The 14,403-nt window shown below is 36.0% G+C and overlaps 2 protein-coding genes across 4 annotated transcripts in view; both read right to left on the reverse strand.

Annotated features, from left to right (window-relative positions):
* The window catches only part of Ypel (Yippee-like), a 148,612-nt gene that overhangs the window by 104,367 nt on the left and 29,842 nt on the right, over nt 1–14,403 (reverse strand). The window lies entirely within an intron of this gene.
* LOC114354866 (uncharacterized) lies at nt 1,011–1,938 on the reverse strand. 2 transcript variants are annotated; one of them, XM_028307442.1, is made up of 3 exons: nt 1,811–1,938; nt 1,430–1,694; nt 1,011–1,399 (listed from the first exon to the last, which is right to left on the reverse strand). In XM_028307442.1, exons 1-3 carry the CDS (start codon nt 1,847–1,849, stop codon nt 1,266–1,268), a joined length of 438 nt encoding a protein of 145 aa, XP_028163243.1. In that variant the 5' UTR covers nt 1,850–1,938; the 3' UTR covers nt 1,011–1,265. The 2 variants fall into 2 exon arrangements, with proteins under 2 accessions (XP_028163243.1, XP_028163242.1); XM_028307441.1 differs by having other exon boundaries at nt 1,011–1,694.

The raw sequence follows: 14,403 nt of genomic DNA on the forward strand, positions 1-14,403 counted from the left end.
CAAATAGTCATTTGAGGAATGGTTTATTTAAATCATTATGACTTTCAACAATAAATAACGAAACGCTAAAACGTATTCAAAAATCCCCTTATTAATAAAAAGTTACCTACATGGTTTTCAAGTGACATTTCCATACTAAAGACTTTTTATTAAACATTTAACTTTATCTTATAAACTTATTTTTAGTAAGTATGGGTAAGACAAATAAAGATAATTACTAAAAAAAATATTTTTTATGTGTGGTGTAGGTACCTACCATCAAAAAATTTCGTTCCTAGATGTAGGTAGGTACCTTGAACACAAAAAGTTTGCGGAACTAAAACATTTCTATGTGTAAGGTGTTGCAACAGAGTAGTGGTAGTGTCGATATTAATACTTCGTAATTAATACTATTAGAAAAATAACGGTCAAATAAATAAATATTTAATAAATCCTACTACCTAATATTATAAATGCGAAAGTTTGGATGTCTGGACGTTTGTTACTCTTTTACGCAAAAACTACAGAACGGATTTAGACGAAACTTTCTTTACAGTATTAATTTTTATAACCCAGAATGACATATTATAGGCTATAAATTTATGACGATCTGTGACAAACTAATTTTCACGCGGGTGAAGCCGCGGGCAAAATATAGTACGTTTATACTAAAATAAATACAATTAGTGGGTATTATCTTAATTAACTAATCTGCTTTCTATGAGGGTAATTTAATAAATACTTATTTTATTCGCGCACAGTCAGGTGGTAATAATTTATCATGAGCCGGCGCACATTTATCGAGCAAGCGGTTGTCGATAAGAGACGCACCGCACGTTATATTAGGGCACTAGGGTGCGATAAAGACCCCTTCTATTCGGCAGCGAGACTGACACAACTACAATCAGGAAAGAGCGTCGAGTTCAAAGTGAAAGACACTCTACTTCATTTTTTTTTTTTTTTAGACGCGGTTATTGCTATACAATTAATTAGCATTTTTAGTAATTGGAAGCATAAATGAAATACGTGAAAAGTTACAGAGAACTTTATTATGAAATAAAATAACATTATTTTAAATCGTCAATCATTCGTTTCAGAAATGTCTGATGTCAATAAATTTATTACAACGGAAATTAAAGTCACAGTGTTTCATGTAGTCGTCTTCTATTTTTTCCACATGCTGACAGGTATTGAACAAGACATCTTTATTTATTCGAACAAAAGCTTGATTCAAAATGTGCATTTGGTATTAGTTTTTCATTACGTCACTAAGTAATATTCTGCGTTCATGGTGTCGTGGTCTCTGTTTTGATTGGATCTCTGCTCTTTGACGTACTCGCTTCATTTTCAAGGAAAACATCCCATTCCGTAGTCGGCTCTATTTTAACTGATATCTCCGTAGTCGGCTCTGTTTTAACTTTTGTCTCCGTAATCGGCTCTGTTTTAACATTTGTCTCCGTAGTCGGCTCTGATTTAACTGTTATCTCCGTAATTGGGACTGCAGCATCTATTGCATCCGTCTCCATAGATGAATCCGATTCCGTAGCAGGTTTTGTATTTTTCTTTCTTTTCTCGCGTAGAATTCTAGTCACTGTACTTTCAGATACTCCAGCTGCCTGTGCGGTTCTCCATCGTGCATCGGTTAGTTTTTCCGCATAATTATTTTTTGCTTCATTTTTCATGAAATCATACACTTTTGATATAATATCTCTTGCCTAAAATGAAAAAAAAAACCATTAAATATCTAACAATCTAGTCCACATTTTTAGAACTTGCAATCTTTCGAACTATTTCCTTACTAATAATATCTAAACAATCTTAATTTACATACCTGGTTATTAAGTACCACACGCTGCGTTTTTCTCGGCATTTTAAAAAAATACTAAGTGGAGCAACTTTCGTGACGAGTCTGGATTTTTGCAACGTAGGCTAACAAATTCGTGCACATCGAACCGCTGACGGCGCGTGACTGACGCTCGGATCAAACTCCCCGCACCCCGACCCCGCGCTTACCTCCGACAACTTGTGGGGCGCGTCTTCGTGGATGGCATTTATCCTTGCGATCACTCTTTGTTTAAATGTGTATCGCCCGCGCTCGTGCAAAGCAGAGCGTTTATTTTATTTTATTTATTAGGACAACCAACAAGACAAACACGCATACATACAGCGTTTCGTTGTTATATTACAAGCTAGTATAATATTATCTGTGATTCTGATTACATACTTTTTAATTACACGGAATTTTGACATTTTAGAAGTGTTGCCAACATTAAAACATTCCCACTAAAAAAGGAAAGTATTTTCACCAATTTTAAAAATAAACCTTTCTTGAATTTAAGGTTTCAATTTAAAAACTAAGGACAATATTTTTTTATTACTGGACTCCCTGGCCAATAATAATCCATAGATTACAAATATATTATCAATAGATATTTTCGTTTATGTTGTTTTACTGTGTTAAAAACACGCTTTATCTATTTGATCTCTAAAATGTATATTATAATTAATTATTATTATTAGTGTACCTACATTTAATGCACAAAACAAACAATAATAAAATTCATACTTGTAAGTGTTGTACTTCATGTTATTCTGTTTCATATTTTTTATTACCTTTATTCTAAAAATTTAAAACAAAAAGGTTTATATCTGAATTGTCAAAAAATGACAGCTGCCAAAATTCCGTTGAATTAAAAATCAGACTAGATAGTCTATACTCACCCTAATGCACCCTTTGTGCACTGGCATCGCGAAAGTTTCTAGAGAAATAAATAAATACTAATGGGGGGATTTTGGGATAGAATCTAAGAGTTAGTGGGGGATAGCGATAGCAATTGTGTTGAGCGAAATTACTATTGGATTGCATTTTCTTTTAATGGAATGAAGCGATAGATTACTTTCATCCATTATATGGGTGGAGGGTTGGTAACCTGAGAGGCCTATTTTTTTCGGTAGTAAAAATGCATTGAGTTGCATACCCGCCACTGTGGTTGTGACTGTGGTCAGGCGGCGGGTTATGTGGGGCTCTCCCCTCCAGAAGGGAGGGGCCTGCCTACCCACTAAAAATCCACCATCTCCGTCTCTCTGAGCATAGGTGGGAGCCGGTGTAGCAAGAACCTGAGTGGCCTGAGACACAGGAATCAGCCCACCAACATTCTTACTTTTTGTTTTTCCTGATTTTTGTTATCATATTACCTTCCTTTTAGTTACAGAATAACGAATTATGAGAACAAAGTGAGTAGTGTATGTTACATACTTCAAGACTTTAATAATCATAAAAAGTTTTCAAATGAGTTGAAGTTAGAAACAACTTAAATGTCGCAAAAATTTTAATCAGCCCTAAAATTTAAAAATTCGACAGCATACACATGCTAGCTATTATCTTAGCTATGAAATGCTAAATTCTTAATACGATGGAAGCAACAAGTCTAAGAAGTATAACAATTGATATTTAAGATTAGGAGTAACTTTGCCTAAAGTATTTCCTCGAGATCTGATGACGTTCAAATAAAACTGAGCCACATATAATAAAAGTTGAATGAATACGAAGTACCACAAGATTTTCTTAGAAACGCTGATGCTATTCAACGTACAGTCACCAGCAAAAGGCGATTATCAAAATCAAACATTCAATACTAATTAGTACGAAGTTAAGTTATTACGCGTTCGAACTGTGTGGCTTCAGTGCCTAATCTTAGGTTATACTTTAAAATTACTTCAACGCTACCATCATCCATCAGTATTGAATTTCTGATTTTGATCATCGACTTTTGCCGTTGACTGTACCAAGTCTAGACGCTTTCATAATAATCGCTTTCCGAGAAGTTGTGAATGCCATATTCACTAAAACTATTAAATACCTCTGAAAGAAAATGATAACAATTGCTGAAAATTTCTTATTACGAGGATTATTCAACTTCTTTGAAATATACGAAGAGGGAATTTCCAATTATTGCTATATTTTTACATGAAATTATTAACGACCTTCGATGAAATTACCTTAAAAGCTTAGTGTTTTTTCAGGTTTTCAAAATGACAGACTTGTAAATTGATACATTATTGGGTTCATAAAAAGATTATACTACTAAAGAACTAATTCGTGATTTGCAGAAATTGATAAGTCGGAAAATACATAATCAAAAACTCCGCGTTAATTAATTTACATATCATTAAAACAGTTCATGTTATATTGACTCAAAAACGCTTCCATTCCTGCATTCCATGTATTTCGAATGAGGGCATTCGACCGCATCGCACAATGAATTCACTGCTCATAATAAATTTAGGAATCTGGTGCAATTAATGCCTATGTACTCTACGAATGATGCGATATAATTGGTGCAAGTCGCTCATTCTGAAAAACAGAATTAACTTACACCCGTATTCACAAACGATGCTTGCTTAAGTGAAGCAGCAACGCTATGCGAAGCGCACAGCCTGAATAGAGCTACAGAGCTCTAAACGAACCAATCACAGGATTAGTTCGTGTGTGTCACTCCGCCACTCAACTATGTACCTATTGTCTATTAATAGGTTTTTGGGACCCTGTGCATCCACGGGCACTGTGAGACCTCATAGTAATGTTTGTGAATACGGGTGTTATTAAGCGTAGTCTAGGCTCTCCTTCATCAACAACAAGATGGACCAACGATATTATGCAAAGAGGCAAGTAGTGGTCCGAGGATTGAGCTCAGTGGCAAACCACTAACACAATTGCAAACAATGAGGAAAAGCTCAGAAGACTGAAAAAGGCTGATGATCATTAATAATTGATTGCGCTCTCTCTCTCACACACCAAAATAGGTAAGCATCGCAACCAAAAGTGTTAAAGAAAAGCCGCGGATTGCAGTAAAAATACTTACACGAAGTAAAAAAGGGCATGTGTTGTTCAAATACGTCGTAAATACCAAACTTAAATGCTAATAAAACGGGCATGTTACCGGTTTTATTCATCGAAATGCCGACAACATTTTTGGCGTGAGAGACATTCATACTCTTTGTACTTCACGAGCACAAAATCCCAATAAAGGCACTATTGGACCGTTACCTGACTACCTAAAACAACTAAAACGAGACGGTTAAAACTGGGCACATGGTCGTTTTAACCCTAAAGTGTCAGTCGTCCGTTAGAATGTTTTCAAATCCTTAACGAGCTATGAAGATTAGGGGTGCTATTCTTGTGCATTAGAGAAAATAATACTTATAATAATTTACGTTAATAATGTGTTACGAAGAAAGAATTGATATTCCAAAGGCTAGTTATCGAATAGTTTCCAAGTTTTCCAACGGCACTCAAGTAGAGATCATACTAATTGCAGGTAGGATAGTCAGTCCGTGACCACGAAGTTTTTATTTTTTTAGTAGACCGAAGTATAAGATGACGGGCAGAATGTAATTCCCAAAGCAATAACCAATTAAGGAAAATTAATAAAATCAAATGAAAGAAAATCAACAGCATTTTCTCTATACATGTTATTTCGTCTGTTTTGAATCAATTTGCTTCCAATTAGTTTAGTCGGATTGTTTTAGGTTTACATCGTTCGATTCAATATAACGAAGTAAAGAGCCCAATCATATGGAAATAAATAATATTTGGCTTTTGCAAAAACAAACAGAAAAAACTGTTTTATTTTGTAAAGTCAATTGAATGTATAAATGTGTGTGGGATGTACGAATAAGAAGACTAGGTGGGTGGGTTCTTTATCTTAGGGAACCCTTCTAGAATCAGACCGTCTTTCAACCAACTTGTTGGATAGAAATTACAAAGTACCTACCTACAAGTACAACTTGATTTTGATATCTCTTGATAACTCCAAGAAATCTTCGTGCTAACTCTAACTAAAAGATCATACTGTATCTGTATTAAGATATTTTCTTAACATATTTGGACCGTTGTCGTGTATGTTAATGAATAAACATGATAAATCTCATTTCACGGGTAATTACGCCGGTACATCTTCCTGATTTGCTTATTTTTGGCGTAAAGCGCGCGGAATAAATTAGGCGATTTTCAATGAAGCGGGAATCAATTACCTTTCGATGCATCATTAGGGTCAAATCGTTATAAAGACTTGATTAAGCTCATTATGCTTGGGGTCAACGAACGCTCTTCGTTTGGACAGACCGCAGCCCTACGAGATGAAACTAAACCACAGCTTTTGCAAATTGCACAAACTACAGTCTTCTATAAATATATGTTTCAGAACGTTTGAAAAGTACGGTTTTGGTGACTGATTGTTACGATTTCGAGGGTTTTAAACAAATTAAAGTTAGATGAGTCTTATAAAATTATTGAAGAAATTATGCTCACATTAATTAGTTTCTTTTACTGTTCTTGAAAAGAACATTCCGGAGCTGAAAAATACTGAAGAAGTTATGTTGAGATTGGAAAAAAAAGCTTTTTATATGGAAGTTATTGAAAACAAATTATCTATGTGTAAAATAAAATAAAATAGATTCAGCNAATTCAGCAGTAGTTTTGGTTATGATATAAGTAAGAGCTGAGTTCACTTATTGTGGTTTCAAATGACACAACGAATATATTTTAAACTTACAAAGCGTTGTCTGTTTGTGACACTCTCATTTCTTATTTAAACTTTCAGATCTCCTTGTTTTAAAATAAAAAACAAACAGTTCTGTGCTCGACTGTACTGTCTACAATTATTTCTGTAATACGGGACGATACAAAGTACTTGAAAGTACTCATAGCAGTGAGCTAGACTGAGTAATTTTTGTAAAAGTGGTTCTTTGTATGCAAGCGCATTTAGTTTGGCTGCATGAAGATATTTTACATATTTTCTCTTTTATTAAATTAATAAGACAAAATGTGCTTCTTTTTAAGTAATTTCTGATGATAATCGAGAATTTTAATATTATATAAATAAATAAATAAATAAATCTTTGGACAATTTCACACAGCGCCAGCTAGCCCCAAAGTAAGCAACTCAATGCTTGTGTTATGGGTGCTAGCTTAACGGATATACTACTTATTATATACTTTTTTTTTTATTAAATACATACATATTATACATATTTACACCCAGACCCGTGGTATTAAGTACTGATACTATAATTAAAATATCTAGGCACTTATGTAAGTCCCCTGAAAAGGTTAATTTATGAAACGTACCAACTTAAGACTTCATTAATTTCTGTAATTTTGCTATGTTTCGTACCTTTTGCGAACCCAAGTATAGATTTCAATTTGCAAATCTTTCATCTTTGTCAGCTCCTTCTAAAGCTTTTTCATTAAATACCTCTCACAATTTATTTATCCCTAGAATATTTCATCCATCGACATGCAATAAAATGAATAAGTAAGTTACTATTGCCATTTTTACCATGAAAAGTTACATCGATCAAATATATTCCAATGAAATTTATAGCACGTTCGTCTATTGAATCCCATTTTGCATCTGCGAAATATGATTTGTAAGACCCGCATATTTTGAGGGAACCGTCATAAATCCCGGGAAGTCCCTCAGGAATATTTGAAGCACTCATATGGAATTAATAATCGATATTGCTTTGAAATAGAGTTGTTAAATCAAAGGCAAAACATGTTATTCTTTAAAAACTTCCCATGTAAAAGTATTTTTGTACTTTGTACTTCACAATATCGAAAAATAGCATAGATTTTTTTTTTAATAAAGTAAGAATTAATGACACAATTGTAAGTCACGGATAAAACAACCCTTAGAATAGAGATAACAAAAAAAAAACAAAGTGTTTACCAATGAAAACAAACTTTAACAGGGAAAATACATAGAAAACTCTGTTGGGAAAATTGACGTTGAAACCTTAGTTCACCCTACATGCTTATTGAATTGCTATTGGAAATTTGATATGTGAAACTATGTAGCGTACTACAGTCTCCTTCAAAATTCCTCCTTGAACATAATACCCACATACTATGCAGTCGGGGCACTTATTGAGGGATTTTTTTAAGGTAAATAAGTATAACAAATTCATAAAATATTAGTAGGCTACTAACACGAACGGGTCGCTATGATAAAAAAGTTAAGCAAGCGAGTAATTCAGCTTCATAAAATTAGTTAACCGTGCTGTTGTATTCTGGAGAGACTTTTAACAGTTTTAATTAATTGCGAAAGTTTTTTTCCAACTTCGACAGCTGTTTCGCTTTTGAATTAATTAAATTACACGGCTATCTATTAAAAAGTTAGGTCTAAAGTTAAATGACTAAGATATATTAGAACACTCTACTAATGATCCTATGAGTGTATGACGCCCGTATTCACAAAATTATCACATGAGTGCGCGTGGACGCACAGGGTGACACATGAACCATTCATAGATTTGCTGCTTCACTTAAGCAAGCATCGTTAGTAAATACGGGCGTAAGAATCACAATAACTGCAGAAAATAATAATTGTAAGTAGACAATTGATTTTTGTCTAATTTTTTGGAAATTCAATAGCTCGATGCTCGATTCGCCGTAATTAGGTACAAAGGCGAATTAAAATTAGTCTCAAAATAATATTATTTACTGTTATACTTCGGTATCATACAATATAATATAATCCACCTTATATCGAAGCAGAAATTAGTTTTCTTTGTCTCCAAAGAAATCTATTTTTGTCCTTAGAGCCTTGTGCCACATACGGGCTTTCTTTGTTCGATATTTCAATTGGCTTTATTAACCAGCATGACTTGAAGATTTTTCTGTTCATCACAACTAATAACAGTGTACCTACTAACAGCCCATAAGACTATTATTTTTTATTGAAAAATAGCTCGTATTACAAGTCCATAAGATATAGTGTTTAATTTGAAGTGCTGTGAGACTGTACATCGATGATTATATTCGTGCTCCACAATGATAAGTATCAAATTATAATTGAATCGTGGGTTCAACTCTTGGAGGCATTACATTTTTAAGAAACCTTTTTCATTATTCTGACTGACAATTTTTATTATTAGCTTTTGTCATTTTCAAGAGTTTGGGAATTTTCTACAGTAAAGCTAAACTTTAATAAGTGAATCAAATTAAGGAAAAGCGAGTGTCACATCATTTCATACTCCAGGGAATTTTAGGCAGGAATATCGATCACAATCAGATACCCTTTCTTTGTTACGCAATTACTTGTCTATCACACAGCCGCAATAATTTCCTTGTAATATTGATTTGCAATGAGGGCTATCGTTTTAGCGCTCACCAGTTGGCGCCACTGTAGAGTAAGGTCCTGTCACTTGCTAGTAGCGAAGACATTGGCGCCAACTGGTGAGCGCGAAAGTGGTAGGAATACTATCGTATTTGCACTCATCAAGATGGCGCCACTGTAGAGCAAGGTCCTGTCATTCGCCAGGGGTGCCAACTGTTGAGTATAAAAACGATAGCCCTCATTGAAAATCTTTCCCTCTTATTATTTCCCGCGCAAATCTCCAGACGATCTGCAAAAATCAAAATCAAAAATATTTTATTTTTAGACTACACTGTGCACTGGTATGAACGTCAAAATATAGTAAAAAAAAAGGTAGCCCTTAAGGTAACCTGCAAGCAAAGCTTTTGTGATACGGGCAACCTTTTTTAATTTGATGATCAGGCTATGGTCGTAACCATCATGCTGTCTAGTTTTTCGCGCAATGGGATGTCAATATACCTACAATAAGATAAAAAATTAAATAAACAAGCCCGCGCGCGTTTACGTCGCCTTGGTAACAAAAACCTAGAATCAGATGCTCCTCTAGTTATGTCATTTGACCGCAATTGCTTCAATTAGTTTGCAGTTGCCTTCTATAGTGCGTCATGAATCAATCAATACTCAGCAGTGAACGTTTTCTCACGGTGTTTTTCCTCACAATAGCCTAGCCTAGTAACTCGTTGTAGGCGGTATAATGGTGGAAAATACGATGGAATTGATTGGCGATAATGTTATAATTTGGATGATTGTCATGATAGCGATGGTTACATTATGACCTAGGTGTAAAATAATATGTATCATTTTTCTATTATGGTTGCTTAAATAGTTTAAACTTGTGAAGCAGGCAAAGCTGACTAACATACACGCACAGTGCAGTTTAAGTATGTAAAGCATCACACTGCGTAGCTTAAACCTATCATTACTAATTGAATCAGTCTTGAGATCACAATCACAAAAGACTGTGTTTTAATAGTTCTCTGACATCTTATTTACAATCTATTGACGTTCAATCGCTGCTAAAAATATCATTAAAGGGCAACGATCAAGATGGGTATAAAAATAGCCGAAGTGTGCAAGGAGATACGCTTTTATCAGACGAGAGCGAGAGGCAAGCCGACCTATATCTGACTGGCTGCGACCCGTGACCTCCTGCCCTTAGCAGCATGAAGACAGACGCACTAGGTAGTAAGTAGACGCCCCTAGTATAATATACTATGTATAATATACGTAGACCCGTGTAGACGCGGTTTGGCTTCGGGTAACTTTCAAAACAGCTGCAAATCAATATTATCGTTTGCGTAGGTAAAACAGTTCGAGTATGCTGGCTAGGTAGGTATTTCATTTTATTAAAAGGGTATCTGAACGTCTATAATGCTGTCTGTCACGCCTATTTGGTGAGCTAATTTTCAATAGGTACGATGAGATCCAGAGCCATAGGACATAGGAGAAGAACATATGCTACTTTATGTCGCAAAAACGAATCTTCAAGTGGTTGAAATGACAATTTCTGATAAAAGCTCGTTCCCGACTTTCAGTAACAGACTGCACCTACACAAAGGCTTAACCGCATGCAGAAACTATGCCAGAGGGTTATATTCATACTGAACTAGAAATTATGTCTCACCTAACAAAATTTACATTACGAAGAGCTAATGATCGGTTTGCGCATGCAGCATGACTAATGTTTGTTACTGCAGCTGCTCGCTTGTAACAGTCGTAAACTAGAGCAATCCTACTTTCTACGTCCTCTAATATAACGAAAGCGATACTTCACAGTCCCAGCTTTTATAAACGATGAAAGAGTGCAACAAAACAGACGCCCCGAGCGAGACGCAGGAGCGACCTATATTCGGCGGTTGGCACGACCCGCGCGACCCCTTGCCCTCGGATTCACCTGCATCTTACGAAACCGAAACACTATTGATCTATGCTCGCCTGGTGGCTACGCGTCAAAACAATATCTTTTTATATCTACTTGGGCTGTTACAATATAAGTATCAACTATCTAAGACTTTGCTAGGAACCAAAAATCCTGGTATAATAAACTGGGCCTGTAATTAAACTGTTCAGGGCTTTTTGATAGCTATTCCACTATCAGACTCAGCTTCAACAGCATCTTACGAAACCGAAACACTACTATTGATTTATGCTGGCCTGGGTTCCGGTGTCTACGTGTCAAAACAATGTATACTTTGGCTGTTACAACAATTATTAGCAGAACTGTAGGTAGGTAAAAGGTCCTGGCGCAAAAAAACTAGGGCCTTTTAACTAACTAAACGGGTTTTCAGCCATGATATAAATCAAAGTAAACTACTTGTAAATACGGTCGATTTTCATTGGACTTAACTAAAATTTTGTTACATCACATTCACACATCCCTTTGTTTGGTTGCCGTCTACTTTTGCCTTTCCAGTGCCAGCAACGCCAAGTTAGTAACCGACAGCGTTGAAAACTTGCAGTTGCTCTACACCAAGTAAGTTTGTATTTACTCGATTTATTTTCAGGAAAACCTCTTCCAAATTACATCGCCAGGAATGTCGCGCGACTGCGGCAGGATGGTGACGTCAAAATGAAACTTTACACAATAATTCGTCATCTCGCAAACTGTGCAGTGTGCACAGATCGCATAAATCAGGTTTATTTTGGTTCCCATTGGCGCTGCGAAGCAATAACCTGTGACCTAGTTATATGGAGCATGACCCGCGCTGACCTCTCGGCCTAGGTCGCCCGCGCGTCTGACGCTCTCCTGCCATCGCCAGATTGGTCGGCCTCTGGTCAACTCGAACCCCTTTGCTTTTTATGTAGCCCTGGTACTTTTTATTGATGATATATCTCTTGTCTTTGTTTTAAATTTCGCAAATATTGAAATAAATACGCACAAACAGACTACGAATCCATGTTAAATCAATAGTTTAGATGACCCATAACATAAGGTTATAAAGGCAACTTAAAAAGTTGTACCAATACCTGTAATCAATACTGTTAAGGTACGTATACTGAAAAATGTTTGCTTTGGAATCATAAATAATTGTGTAAATCTATAATTTTGATGTCGATTAGAAATGGATCTGAATTATAAAATCAAAAGGGAAAAGATAAATCTGAATCTTTCAAAAGGGATAGCAGAAACCAATAATCCGCCTCGGGACGATATAAATCAGGTTACTGCTGTGTAATATAATAATATTTGAATCCCAAATGTGCGCCGTTTCGAAACAGACGAGCAGTATTACAAATCCTGCAACTGGCACCCGAAATGGGAACTGGTACAAATAACCGCGTCCTATTTTAGGGTTGCCAGCCTCAAAACGTCCGTCGACAGCTTTGAAAAGCTTAGAGCATTTTCACATACCTACATTTTCTGTAATGAAATGCTATAAAGTAAGTTTAACGCAAAATTAGAGCAACTTTTCGAAGAAGACTAGGTATAACAAACACCTGAGTGTAAACCATGTACCTATAATAAAATCGTATGATATGAATACAAGCTCTTAACATGTTAAATTTCATTCAAAAGTCTATAATGACCAAAACGCGTTTATTTTTCTAAAAGAAAATCAAAATCAAAATCAAAAATATTTATTCAGTTTAGACCACAAGTGGCACTTATGAACGTCAATAGAAAATAATAAAAAAAGAAAAGGTAGCCCTTATGGGGCACTTTACATGTCTCCTTATCTTTTGGGCCCTACCAGCGCTTCGAGACAAACATATGGCAAGTGCTGAGAAGAAACGCCGGAACAAAAAGTAGATTAAATGGGAAATTCTTAATACCAAAACCACCATGCAACTAAACTATCTGCTAAAACGGCAACACTGCTCATAAACATTTGAAACAACTTGGCAACCCTGCATGGTGTCCTAGTTTACAAAGAAGCATGTCAGCAGTGCATAATAAAGCTGTTCCTCTGGGATATTACACACGTCGGAGAACTGTGATTGGTCAATGGAGCTGCAATCTTGGTAATAGACAATGAACGGTAAATCTTTCTGATTAAAGGCTTGAGCGTATCTTGTAATACACAATAGAGACGTACTCAGTACTTTTTCATATTCAAAAGAAACAAGAAAAAAGGATGACGAGACCTTTCTAAAAGTGTAGATAACGTAAGTGCATGGAATCACGCAGACTAGATTTGCGGAAAAACTTTGCATTCTGTTTTAAAGCTCCACAAATAATTATTCTGCATTCAGACCAGAACTGCAGAGGACCAAATTCTTAGTAAAGTCTTGCGTGTGTTCTACAAATCTCAATGATAACTTTTCTAATTAACAAAGACGAAATAATTTGGTCGCATTTGCCGCATAAGTAGTCTCTGCGTCTGCGTCGGGTGCCAGCAACTAACTGCAGCTAGCGTTATAATAATCGTTCATCTACTCCATCAATCCTGGACTTCAGCTCAACGCCGGTTGGTACGCGTGGAGCAGTGCATATGATTGAGATCCTCTGTCAGCTGATGCCAGAGGGAATACGACGAAGTTTTAATGGGTAAACAAGGTTGAAGGTGCTAATTGTCCGAGTGGACAATAAAATTAGCACCTTCAACTTCACTTCAACTTCTTAAAGAGTTTCAAGGAGTCCCACATAACCTGCTAAAGGGAGGGCTTCTTCTTCAAACTCCCTGATCATATTTCCACTGTGGCAGTGACGAGGTCGATGTTGTTACAGGATCGCTGGGCACACCGGATTGTTTCGGTTCGGACTCGGAGCAGTGACGCTCACAGGCAGATCTGATTGACCGTTCCCTCTTGGCTCTTGATTGCCGCTTGAAAATTGAGAAATTGCAACGAGAAAATCAAGTATCTTGTCGAACATTTTAAAACAGAACGATTCTTGTCAAACGTCTTTCGTGATGAGTATGGAAGTATGAGTTGACAGAAAAAGAAAAATATTTTTAGTGGTGCTGGCACTGAAAATTAACAAACAAAATGTTACATGTAACTCTATTGAAGTAAAAAGGGTCAAACAGATCTCTGGGAAAGAATATATCTCAACAGAGCAACACTTATTCCCCTTCTTATTTTTATGAGGATGCAGAAAGTTAAAGCAATGACAAAGTCCTTTAACGATCAAACTGCTGCGTTAGTCATCAAAATTAATGATCAATTGACCAACTCATGCAAGACAAAGAACCTCGTCAAACTCCCATAAATCATGGGAAGGGTCAGCCGCAGACTTTGTACACAACTTTGGAAACTTTGTGGAGTGCTACTTATACTGTGTTTGGCATATTTTTTTAAGATCCTGTCTGAGGCTCCTCCC

This window comes from Ostrinia furnacalis, unplaced genomic scaffold, assembly GCF_004193835.3.
Source record: "Ostrinia furnacalis isolate ACB-3 unplaced genomic scaffold, ASM419383v2 OfSCF2237, whole genome shotgun sequence".
NCBI classification, from domain to species: Eukaryota; Metazoa; Arthropoda; class Insecta; order Lepidoptera; family Crambidae; genus Ostrinia; species Ostrinia furnacalis.